At 46.6% G+C, this 11,953-nt stretch overlaps 2 protein-coding genes across 2 annotated transcripts in view; one reads left to right on the top strand and one right to left on the bottom strand.

The window, feature by feature from the left end:
- Positions 1-2,919, top strand: part of LOC146357914 (bestrophin-1-like) — a 29,095-nt gene extending 26,176 nt beyond the window's left edge. The window contains exon 9 of the mRNA XM_084847801.1: positions 1,435-2,919. Coding sequence (XP_084703927.1) covers positions 1,435-2,650 — 1,216 coding nt within the window. The 3' untranslated portion in view covers positions 2,651-2,919. The remainder of the gene's footprint in view (positions 1-1,434) is intronic.
- A 3,260-nt stretch (positions 2,920-6,179) lies between these two features.
- FTH1 (ferritin heavy chain 1) lies at positions 6,180-11,736 on the bottom strand. The gene is made up of 4 exons (XM_084825575.1): positions 11,491-11,736; positions 8,964-9,110; positions 7,343-7,468; positions 6,180-6,504 (listed from the first exon to the last, which is right to left on the bottom strand). The coding sequence occupies exons 1-4, from the start codon at positions 11,599-11,601 to the stop codon at positions 6,340-6,342; spliced, it is 549 nt and encodes a 182-aa protein (XP_084681701.1). The 5' UTR covers positions 11,602-11,736; the 3' UTR covers positions 6,180-6,339.
- Positions 11,737-11,953: the final 217 nt, after the last annotated feature.

The raw sequence follows: 11,953 nt of genomic DNA, 5'->3' as shown, positions 1-11,953 counted from the left end.
CCTGGGTGGGGCCATTTTGACTACATAAAGATCCATACTTGGAGAATGAGTTCATAATTAGTCTATACGACTGACATTCCTCCAAAGCTCAAACCACTCTTTGTAGATCAACATCTACCCATACATTTCACTTGGCTGTGGTGACGTGCTGCAAAGCTTTTTCTAGCTGTTATTATGGCTTCCAGTAACACCTCAGTCATCCAAACCTCAAATAGCCAAATTGTTTGTGACAAGCTGCCTGCCAGTCTCCACCCTTCTCTTAAGCTCTACAGTACCTCACCTTGCCGTCTGCAGGCAGTAAAATGAATACTGCTGCCCAAGGTTATCAAGATGTTTGGCAGCAAACAAGATGTTTATACACACCTCAGTTTCATCATCCCTGACGTGCCTGAATAAAAGAGGACTGTGCTATAGGTCATGAAGGAAATGATGCAACTTGTCACAGAGTTTAGTTTTACTTGGTGCAAGGTTTTGCCTTTTGCCTTCCTTTTTTAGCTTCTGTTTTGTTAGCACACACAGCCCTGTCCATAGCTAAACTGAGCAGCGCCAACCCTACCATCAGGCAGAGTGAGCCGGCCAATTTGGGTGTCATGAAAAGACAACAAATTCAGTTATTTAATTTATTGTTGTTGTATTGTTACTGCAAGGAGGGAGAGAGGCGCTTGTAGGATTGTCTGTCTCAGGTACCAAAATACCTAGGCTCTGGTCTTGGGAACTATGCACCTTGTCTTCGTTTTATAAAATATATTGTTTAATGCATTTTGTGTATTTGGTTATATATTTTACTGTTCCAAGTGGCTCTGGGTTTCTTTTTGGGGGAAGGGAAGGATATACGGGTTTTTTAAATAAGTAAAATTAATGTGGAAGGTGCTGTTTGCTGCACTGCCTCAGGCAGCAAAACGTCTTGGGCCAGCCCTGAGCAACAAACAGTGAATGTAGGATTGCTAATCTCTGCAAGCGCAGAGGCATTTCTGTTGTGCACCTGAGTCAGGGCTGCCCTCAGGGGTTGGCATGGTCAAAAGTCCCAAGAAGGGTCCCTCTTTTGAGAGTACCTTGGTCCCACGCCTCCTTCTTGCTGTTGCGGCCCACTGCCTGCTCCCTTTGCCCACAGGGCCGGGATGGGCAAGTAAGCAGCAACAGCACTGAGGAGGAGCCCCACTGCTCCCGCCCACTGCTTGCTCCCTGGCTCTCTGTCTGGTGAGCAGGTGACAGCAATAGCGCGGAAGGTGGAGTAGCAGCAGCAGCAGCAGCTGGCGGCAACTGCAATGAGGAGGTGGGCCTACTGTGGTAGGGTGGGCAATATTGAAAGAAGGGGACCCCACTGAGGATGCCCCCCTATGGGTTGGACACATAGAAGCCCAGACCCCCTCCCCGCCTGCATTTTTATTCTCTGCTGTCACTCACTGTATGCAACGGCTTGCTTCCCTTCTCCAGCATGCAGAAAGAAGAGATGGAATTCCAGCCCCTGGAACAGATTAAAGAGAATGAGGAAGCCAACCACTCGACGCCATTGTTGGGGCACATCAACCGCTTCCTGAATGTCCAATCGCCCAGCTTTGCCAGGGCGTCAAGAATGTACCCCATGCGCCGGAGGAATGAGAATGTGCCTCCTTCCCCTTACTATGCTTACCCGGATGTGGGGAAACCTGGGAGCCCCACCAGTATTAACCAGCAAGGAGGAGACTGCTCCACCCCAGGCTTCAGTTCCCAGGATCAGTGGGACAATGCAGCCAGTAAACTGAGAGAGTTCGATGCCTTCTTGTCAACCCCCTTCTATGAGAGGCCTGGCTTCTACAGTGCTCCACAGACACCTGTCAGCTCCATCCCAGTGAACTTCCTGTCCAGGCGTCAAGGCCGCAAGAAGCCTCCTGCTCTCTCCAGTATCACTGCATGCTCCACTTCTTTGAGGGACAGCGCTGCCAGCCAATCTCCTTGCAGAGCCATTGATATGGACAGAAGTGAGAATTATCTTGGCTTGGGAACTCGGGAAACTTTTGTTTGGCCGGCAGAAAAAAGCCAAGTTTCAGACTCCTTGGTAGTAGCCATCGAAGAGGAGGCAAGAAACACGGCCAATCGATCAAAGGAGACTTCTCCTCTTGGAAGCCCAGGAGCTCTGTCCTCAGTAGACTCAGTAAGCCTCAAGTTCCCCTTCTTTGCTGAGTCCCAAGGCCCTGAGATGCAGGCCAACAGCAACAGTGTGCACAGTCTGAAAGGCCACTGGCAGCTCCAGCTGACTCCAGACAACACAGCAACTCCAGACCCAAACCACACCAGTTTCCTTCACAGCTACGGCATCAGGACCCCAAACAGCAATGGCCCTGCTACATGCTTTCCATTCACACCATTGACGTCCCCAGTGCTTGAGAGATCCCACATGAGCAAAGGTAACACTGTTTTGAGGCCTGGCTCAGAAGCTTCTCCTGGGGTCATGGAGCAGGATTCTCTAGCAGGATCCGGGGCTGCAAGAGACACCAGCAGCGGAGGCCCCACCAACGCTTATCAGCCCAAGGATCAGAGAAAGGCAGCCGGCTCTTCACCCAATGACTCTGGCATCTCCCTAGCAGAAGGAGACTTTGTGGGACTCATGGAAGTGATCATGGAAACCAGCGAGAACACGGCTGATGAAAATAAGGGAGGCTGGGAAAACTAAATGAGTCTTTCCATTAGGATATGGAGGTGGGTTGTTTTTCGGTTTGGGTTTTTTACAGAAACGGACCTTTGTTGGTGCTCACCCTTTTCGAGGCACCAGAATCATATACTATGAACTACAAAACAATTGAGAATGTCAGCACCTTAAGTTGAAACACTCATTCTGTAGATACATGTGTGCTTCTGGCTAAGAACATGTTAAGAGCCATTCAAAGTACTTCAGCATCACAAGGCTTGGAGAACAGCTCTAATACTTAGAGTCTAATTCCAGCAAGCAAGCTATTACAGTGTTTGTGACTTTTTTTGCCTTACTATTTGAAAATACCGAAGAATGGAACTAGGTCACCAATACTAGGAAACCTGTTTCAGGAAGGAGTTAACGGCCAATATATGTAATTAATTTCCCCAACCATGTAATGATTTTATTTATTTCATTTCTATACCGCCTAATAGCCGAAGCTCTCTGGGTGGTTCACAAAAATTAAAATTTCTCTTCCTCTCCCCACCCCAAATAACTGCACTCACAAATTGAATTTGCTCTTTTGAATATTGTCACCCCAGTTGGCCAGCCTACATTTGGAACTTGTTGGGGAAACAGAACACTGGATAGATTCCTTCACACAAGATCAGGATTCTACATGGATCTAGACGTACAGTGATTACAGATGATTACCTAACACTGGAGAGGGCTGACTGAATGAACCAGATTAGAGCATGCACCCCCTAGAATTACATCCATTTCAAAAGACATATGTCTTGACTATTTGTAGTACAGAGACACTACACCAGTGATTCCCAAACTATGTGCTAAACGATCAGGTGACGGGTTCCCTAAAAATTAAGCCACCATTTGGGATGCAGCCACCATTCCATGCTCAGCAGAGTGGGGAGGTCCCATTCAGCCTTGATTTCCCCCAGCCCAACTTTGTCAATATATGGGCATCAACGTGATCCTGGGAGTAAGGATGCACTGGGATTTGCCAATACAGCCTGTGTTACAGATGCCAGGAAAGGGTGTGCATCCCAGAAGCATCGCTCTTGCCCCAAAGTTCAATTTGCCCTGAGTGGGCAACAGGGAAGTTGAGATGCCAGGAGACAATGTTAACTGCACAATCCCACGGTTGCAAGGAAGGTGCTTGGCTGTTGTTCTGTTAGCAGGTTGAGAAACAGATGATCTTTTTTGTGCATAGGAGAGAAATGTGCCTTCACAATTTTAATACTGGGAAAATGTGCCCCATGCCACAAAAGTGTGAGAAGCACTACTTTACATGGAAAACAGCACTGAGAAAATAAATGGGTAGAAAGATTAAGACTAAGAGGTTAGAAAGCTCTTGCCTGATAAGCATTAAAGAGTTTTTACGTTGGCTGCCTAGGTTAACTGTAGAACAGATAATGCAGTTTTGCTGGACTAGCACAGCTTGTTTACATAGCGGACAACTTTTGCACTATATTCCTTCACTCAAGCATTAGCACAAAAAAGGTCATACTGTTAATGAGTTTTTACACACATTTGCCTAGTCTATTTCTAAAAAGCATGTGACAATTGAAGCCAACTCAAGAAAAAGTTTCAGTTCCTTGTAATTTAAGTAGCACCTGCAGAAAGCATCCATAGGCCCATAAAATACAGAATGCAGTGTGCTGAACTGTCTGTGCTTTACGTAAGATCTTGAGCCACTGCCAGACCCCAATAAACTGCTCCTGCCAGGAGAATCTTACAATTGCCCTTGAAGACATTCAGGGAGGCATGGAGAGTTAGTTTGGAGCTCACAACATCTGGAGAATCTTGTTTTCACATTAGAAATCTTGAAGAGTGCTCTACGGTTCTCATGATACCGAGTAATCCCTCCTATCGCTTCTCTGCCACTGTCATTCCATTTTGTCAAAGTACACCACCAAGAAAAACACCCATTTCAGACTCAAGATACTATAGCCATCCTCATTTATTAAAGTCCTAAGGTGGAAGTATCTTCAGTGGGTTTCATCTGATCTCCAAAAGAGGAAGGTCCCCTACTTTTTTAAAGTTATAGTAGGATATATTTAGGTGGGTCAGAAACATACCACGTGCAAGAGCAGTTCAGTAGCACAACACTCTGTCTTCAAAGGGTGCAATTTCCATTCATTGAAGGCAGAGAGGCCTCAGGCATGCTTTAGGTATAGGCAGGGCTAACTGCATTCCACACACAGATTTCAACATAACCTGACGACGACGGCTTTCATTTTGGGGAAGAGGGGGAAAAACCCCTTCTCCTTGAAGTTGTATGAATTCTCAGTGGGACTTTTAAGGGCCTGCCTAGGTCCTCACACCTCCCCCAAACTAGCAGAAACCAAATTATGAAAGCCAGGGCAACCTTCAGGTTACCATGGCTCCGAGTTTTGATTTTAGTGCACAGCACAAAACGTCGTGCCTTGCACTCTCAAGGTTCTATGCCTCAGGGAAAAAATAGATGGGGTGCATTTCATGCACAGCTAAATACATCTCTCAAGGACTCATTGGAGAAGACACATTTTATGCTAATAATTCAACCTCTATTCTGAACCATTATACAGTCAAGATCCAAACAAATTCAACAGCAATTACCTTGTCATGGGGCAGCAGATAGGGCAGTTGAATATTCCCGTTGTATATGCAGTTGAGAGCTCAGTCAACATCCCAAAACATGGGTAATTTCTTAGAAAAGCAGCAGGGGTTTAGAATGGCCAGAAGCTACAATACTAATGTATCCCATACTGCTTCATGATTGTGCCTACAGCTGTTTAGCAATATTGCATTGAACAGCCATTTGTTCAGTTTAAAGGTTAACTGCCATCAATGACTAGGGCCCAGAACAATATAATAGCACCTACAAATGAGTTCCATCTCTCCCATCATTAACATCTCCAACCCAGAGGCCATTATAAGGTGGCAGTATAATATTTAGGGTAGCAATTAAATCAGTGTGTCTTGATTGCGAACCAGCCAACAGCTTTTAAGAAAAAAAAAAAAAGTATTTGCTCAGAAGTGGAGTCACGCCTATGAACCGCAGAGGAAACAGCACCACCCTCAGCACCAGAGTAAGCCGTATTTTTGTAACTGAGTGCATCTCACTTCCTTTACTTTAGTTATGCCTGCCTACACTTGTTGACAGCAAGCCTACTTGTCACCATTGGAAAAACCACAAGCCAAGCCTTGATGGGACAGCATTGCCCTACATATATACAGATGGAAGAACGTATGCCATGGACTACAGCTTAACTTTTATATGACATTGAGGTCACGCTTATGCTCGAATGTGGGAGAGACTTCTTCTAGTCATATGTTGAGAACCCAAGGCTAAGAACAGATCATTCTGCACTTGTTTAAAGACACTCATAGCATAATCCTATATGCATCTACTCAGCACTGCCATCGAGTTCAATGGAGCTTACTCCCAGTTATGTGTATATAGGATTGCAGCCTCAGAGGGACTTTTAGAAGTTACAGGCTCTCCAACTAAAATTCTGCTCTGTTCTTGTGTACTTTGCCAACACTTTACTCCATATATACTGCAATACAACTGGAACCAAGTCGCTTTATTTGGCATGAGATACAACATAAAAGAACAAAAGTCAGTTTTTATACAGTTATGGACAATGTTAAGGATAAACCCAAAAAACATGTGCAGCTGAAGATGATCAAGAGTCCCAACTGAAGCCTTTGTTCACAGGAGGCTTTTAGTTCTCACTGTCACTTTCTCCCAGGGTATGCTTGTCAAAGAGGTACTCTGCCATTCCAGATTGTGGTGCCCCCATCTTGCGCAGGTTGGTCACATGGTCACCCAGTTCTTTGATGGATTTGACTTGCTCATCCAAGTAGTGTGTTTCAATGAAGTCACATAACTAGAAGAGAAAAGATGCATTAGATAACCTACCACAGATTCAGCCAATGAAGCCCTCATGGTATCATGAAAGAGCTATTTCCTGAAGAAGCCACCGGCCAAAAAGCTTATGTCTAATCTGCCTACCAATTTTCTTTTCCAAAATAGAGGTAGTGTAAGAATATTACAGTGCCATAAAATGATGGCAGCTCAAGTAGTATAAGAATTGACTATATCCAGGCCTGTGTGTAGTTCATACTAAAAATGGAAGTTCTGCACTCAAGGCAATCTGAGTTCTGTACCAAGAAAAGCCAAATTCTGCTGCATGTATAAATTGTGTAGGGATTTTGTCCTATAGCTTTTCCTATTTTGCTAATCATAAAAGGATTATGGACCTTGAAGCCCCAAACACCAAAAAATGTAACTGAAAGCCTCTGGCTTCCAAAATCTTAGTAAGCACAAAAAAAACACCTGTGAGCAGCCATAAGTGCTAAAAAATATGACTATATTTTTATATTTTATATAAAATTTAATATTTTAAATATAGAAATATGACTATATTTTTATATTTAAAATATTAAATATAATATTTACTTTTAAAAAATACAAAAGGAGAGATACTCATGATGCTGAATTTTCCATCCACTAAGACATTACATACTTCCCATAGAATCTCAGCACACACAGACCCACCTGCCAGCTTGATATTCCAATCGTTAAGCAAGTCAAATTTCATTTCTGATCCTACTTCTCAAATGCATTTCTTAAATTTCCCTCTTGCTGCGTCTATTATAGCAGGATCATGAGCACACCATTCACATCTCTAGCCAAGCATGTTATTTATATTAACTCTCACTTACGTGGGGGTCATTTTTGTCAGTTGCTAATTTGTGCAGTTCCAGTAGTGATTGGTTCACATTCTTTTCCAAGTGCAAAGCACACTCCATTGCCGTCAATCCACTCTCCCAGTCATCACGATCTGGTTTCTAACAAAAGCAAAGGAAGCATTTTTTTTTTTTTTTTTACACCAAAGCTGAGCAGCAAGGATTAACACAGTACTACTACAGAGCAATTGGCTGGCATTTTAGAGCAGAATTATGACCAATTGTGGGCCTTGAGCCAGAAATATACCCTTGATCTTGGAAAGCACTTTCAATTCAGAGTCTTGATTACAGGCCATGTGCCAAGACAAAATATCTCAACAGTTTCCAGTTCCTGAAACTGGGAGGGAGATGCCATGTACTGTTCTTGTCCCCAAAGGCCCTGCAACACACGTGCCTCTGACCCTGCCCTAGGATTGGATTGGCTGCATTCCACTCATCTCTCTTCCTCTCCAACTGCAACCCATAATGGGAGAGAAAGAACAAGCAATTACAGCAGCAAGGGAGATCAGCAGCCTGCTATACATACTCCTGGACAGCCCAATGCTCAAAGAGCCAAGGGTTGGCTAAAGGGCATCTTGTGATCAGACCTTCCCAACTTCTCCCAGAGATCAGTATTTTTCTTTTGAGATGAGGCATTTGCTTATCACTCACTGAAGTTCTATGGAATGCCTTTATCTGCTGATTAGATGGGCCTTCTGTTTATTATGTAATCACTACAGGATCAGCCAATGCTGCAGTTTCCATGGCAGCCAAATTCTCAAACTGCATTTTCATTAGAGCAGGAGCCTGTTAATTTTATGCATTTCCTTTAGCCAAGTACCACCAATCCCAGCATTTGGTATTTAGATTTCAGTGGTTTTCAAGCTTGAGTCCTGTCTAGGTCAATTTGTCAAGAACCCCATGAGTTGCAAAGGATCCTAGGATACACTCTAGGTTGCATACAGTTCAGATGGAGTTACAGGCTAGGCGCGCAGTGCTTCTAGACTAATCAGTGAAAACTGACCCAAACGCTCCTTTGGAATGCAGTATCACAGATCAGCGGCAGTGAGAGCAAGCTGTATTTCAAGAAAACTTGCCCATCGTTACCACTCACTAGAGAGGAACACTAATGAACTGAACTCCTGGCTCTCTGGAACAGTCTGAAAACCTCTGCATCAAAACAAAGACATGATCAGCAACCTCACATGGCATTATTTAGTGCTGGAGGAGGATGAATCCAGTTTTGAATACTCCCTCATAACAGCTCCCTGCAGATAGAAAACATGCAGGTCTGGATGTTCCAGGCTCGCCTTCTCCACGTGTACAAGCAGGGAGGAGTTTTGTTTATACAAGGAAACATCTGATTCTCCATCACCTGTACAGGTATAATCCAGGAATGATACACCACATGGTTTGCTAGTCATGCACAGCCACCTTAGGCAGATTCAGCTTTTGCCATCATCTCTAGGGCGAGTTGTGAATTTTATGACTTGCAATGTATTGGGCCTCCTGGAAAGCATTTCAGCTCTGCTCAGTTTCACTCTGGATCCCAGCCCCCAAAGCGGCAACTCTGTATCTACCGTACTCCTGCGATACCACTTTCACTGGTACAACTCACCTTGATATCATGTAGGAAGATGCGACCGCCCCTCTTGTTCTGCAGCTTCATAAGTTTCTCTGCATGCTCTCGCTCCTCATGGGACTGGTGCAGGAAGTACTTGGCAAAGTTCTTCAGGGCCACATCATCACGGTCAAAATAGTAAGACTGAAAACAGAATGCAGATTCTTGAACTGTGATGGTCAGGGAATCATGTATTTCAGCCATCGGTGCTCAAGCTTAGGGTTTCCCCTTCATTTAGAATAAACACACAGGAACGTGCTCTTTGGCAACCCTTCCCCCCCCCCCCCCACACACACACCATTCAATAGTTCTTGAAATTGCTATATAACAAGTTTATCAAGCTGGGCTATGCTAGAGGGTTTATTATGATTGGTTTCTGGCGCAACATGCAGGATTGAGGCTTTAGAAATACTGGAGGTATATATCCAATCAGATTCTCTGCAGATCAAACAGCAAAGTAGCTGCTAGAAGTAACCCCAAATGTGCACAGCCTAATTGACTCATTTATCCAGTATTCCTGGCAAAGAACTGGCCCTTTACAGAAGAAAGGTGTTTGACTATTCTATGAATTCAGCGATTTGTGGCATCTTAAGGAGAAGAGCTGTCAGAATGAGAAATACTGACAAGTCTGGCTTGGAAAAAAAAGTCACCATGATAGTCTAAAGGTCATGCATTGCCTTCTCAAGAAAGTACTGTCCCAAGCACTCGAATATTGTGCTTACTTCTGCCAATTTTTAATCTCTACGTAAATCCCTCTAGCACAGCTGTGGGTTCAACGTAGATTGCCAGATGTTTTGCACTTCAACTCTCAGCATTCCTGACCATTGGCCAAGCTAGGGGCTTTGGGGAGTTGAAGCCCAAGACATCTGGTTATCTACCTTCTGCTCACCCCTGCTCTAACACACTTTAAATCTTGCAAAATAGAGTTTATACCAAGAAACCACTTTTAGCAGGGCTGGGGAAATATCTTCAATTTTAGAAGCCTGCACCCAGTTTATAAGCACGCAGTGCAATCTGGTAGTTTACAGTGGCTAGCATTCATTTTCTTAACTAGTTCCACCTTCATTCCAATTAATGTTGTCAAGGGATCAAAGGCAGCAAGAGTTGCCCTTCCCTTTGTAGAAGTAGGTATAACGTCAGCCAGGTTGAACTACCAATGAACATTAATCCAGAATTAAAGCCAGTGGGTTCCAAGTGAGATCTGTAATTTTTAGTTGGAAGCAAACCTTCGCACGTAATGGTCAGTGAGAAGGAACCCAGACATGTTTGTAAGCATGCCCTGGACTCTATACTTAAACCAACAGCCCCACTGAAGATTCTTATTGTGAACAAGCCCATCCCACCCACACCCACCCCACTTTAGTTATCAACAGAGTAGAGACAAGAGAAGTTAAGGATTAACAGTTTTGCCAAAGATGTCTGGTTATGTTCAAACAGACTAAGACAAACACGACAATGAAAGCCAGTTCATACCAAACAAACATTTTGGAAAACAGGTCCAAGGTCAACTGAAGCACAATCAACCTTTACTACAGAGATAAGCACACAAACAAGTTGCTCTGCAGGAAGAGGCCGCCCCAACACTGCCTCCTACTGCTAGGCAAGACAGCCTTTCTGCCTTCCACTTGCAACAACACTCGCTGCCCATTGCTTGGTTGCATCACCACGCCACACCACTCCTCAGCCACTGGCACAATTCACTCCACAACAAGCCTTTTAAGTCAAGCAGTGGCTAGCAAGCAAGCCCTCCCCCCCTGCAAGTGTGTAGGGCTACGACGTTTAGCTGCACATCAAAAGCGTAAGAGCCACAAAACCTCCGCTGGATCGGACCAGGGGGTTGTCTACGCTGCTTGAGCAGCCCTTTCCAACATGGTGTTCCGCAGATGTTTTGGGCTCCAACTCTCATCAGGCCAAGCCAGCGGGGCCAACGGTCAGGAACGCTGGCAGTTCTAGCCCAAACCATCTGGAGAGCACCAAGCTGTGGGAAGGCTGGGCAAGGGCAACAGGAGAGAAGCGCAGGTGTCAGGTGAGCTTCGAACACTGTTTCTTGGGCTGGCTCGCCTTCAATCGGACTCAGCGCGCGATGCCAAGCCGCGGCAGGTGCGCAAGAAGCAGACTAGCCCTGGCCCGGAGCCACTCTCGAGAAAGGCGGCGAGCAGCGGCAGGCCCTGCCTGGCCGAAGGGCGCCGCGATTACCTCGGCACCAGAGGGGCGCGATCGTTCGGGACGCTCCTCGCGCCCGGGGCTCCTCCCTCCTGCACTTACAAGCCCTGCAGGGAAGAGATCCAGCGGGAAGGAGGGCGCCTCCCACCACACGCAGGCCTCGCCCGCCCGCCCCCAAGGGCACACGCAGCCATGCACGCACGACAACGGAGAGCGAGGCGGCGGCGGCGGCGGCGGCGGCGCAGGGATCCGCCGCCGGCGCTTCCATTCCGCCCGCCCGCCCCCGCAAGGCACCGCCCCCGCTCCCGCATGGAGGCCCGGCGCCCTTCTCTTGCCCCTCCAAGCCGGCGTCGGAGCTCACCATGCTGAGGTACACGTAGGACGCGTAGAGCTCCAGGTTGATCTGCCGGTTAATGGCCGCTTCGCAGTCCTGGTGGTAGTTCTGGCGCACCTGGGAAGGAGACGAAGCCATGGCAGCGCGGCGACGGCGGTGGTGCTGCTGCTACTGGGTGGATGCAAAGAGAGCGGTGGGCCCAGGCGGGGGGGGGGTTCCGTCCAATCACTGTTGAAGCAGGAACCTCCTCGGCTGGGTCTCGCAGAGCGTTCTAAACACGACCGCGTTACGTAGCATGCTTATATACCCCGAGCCGACGTCACAATCAGCGAGCGAGACAAACCCCGCCCCCCGCAGCGCGGGCGCGAAGGAAGCGGGGACCGGGTTGAGAGACGGCGAGTCTCGCCCCGCCTCTCGGAGGCTCGCGCCCGGGAGCACGCGTGACTCAGGCTTTGTCCTGAGGGGGCCGGGAAGGGGGAGCCCAGGGGCG

This window comes from Heloderma suspectum, chromosome 1 (assembly GCF_057233095.1).
Source record: "Heloderma suspectum isolate Gila_16-S chromosome 1, 16-S_ref, whole genome shotgun sequence".
NCBI lineage: Eukaryota > Metazoa > Chordata > Lepidosauria > Squamata > Helodermatidae > Heloderma > Heloderma suspectum.
This window is presented reverse-complemented; position numbering and strand designations above follow the sequence as displayed.

What these genes read in the sequence shown, in the direction of transcription:
- FTH1 (XM_084825575.1), bottom strand. Translation starts at nt 11,601, where the DNA reads ATGGCTTCGTCTCCTTCCCAGGTGCGCCAGAACTACCACCAGGACTGC. An exon ending in CCTACGTGTACCTCAGCATG is followed by an intron (nt 9,111 to 11,490) that starts GTGAGCTCCGAC and finishes TTCTGTTTTCAG; the next exon opens with TCTTACTATTTTGACCGTGA. An exon ending in TCTTCCTACATGATATCAAG is followed by an intron (nt 7,469 to 8,963) that starts GTGAGTTGTACC and finishes TGCTTTTGTTAG; the next exon opens with AAACCAGATCGTGATGACTG.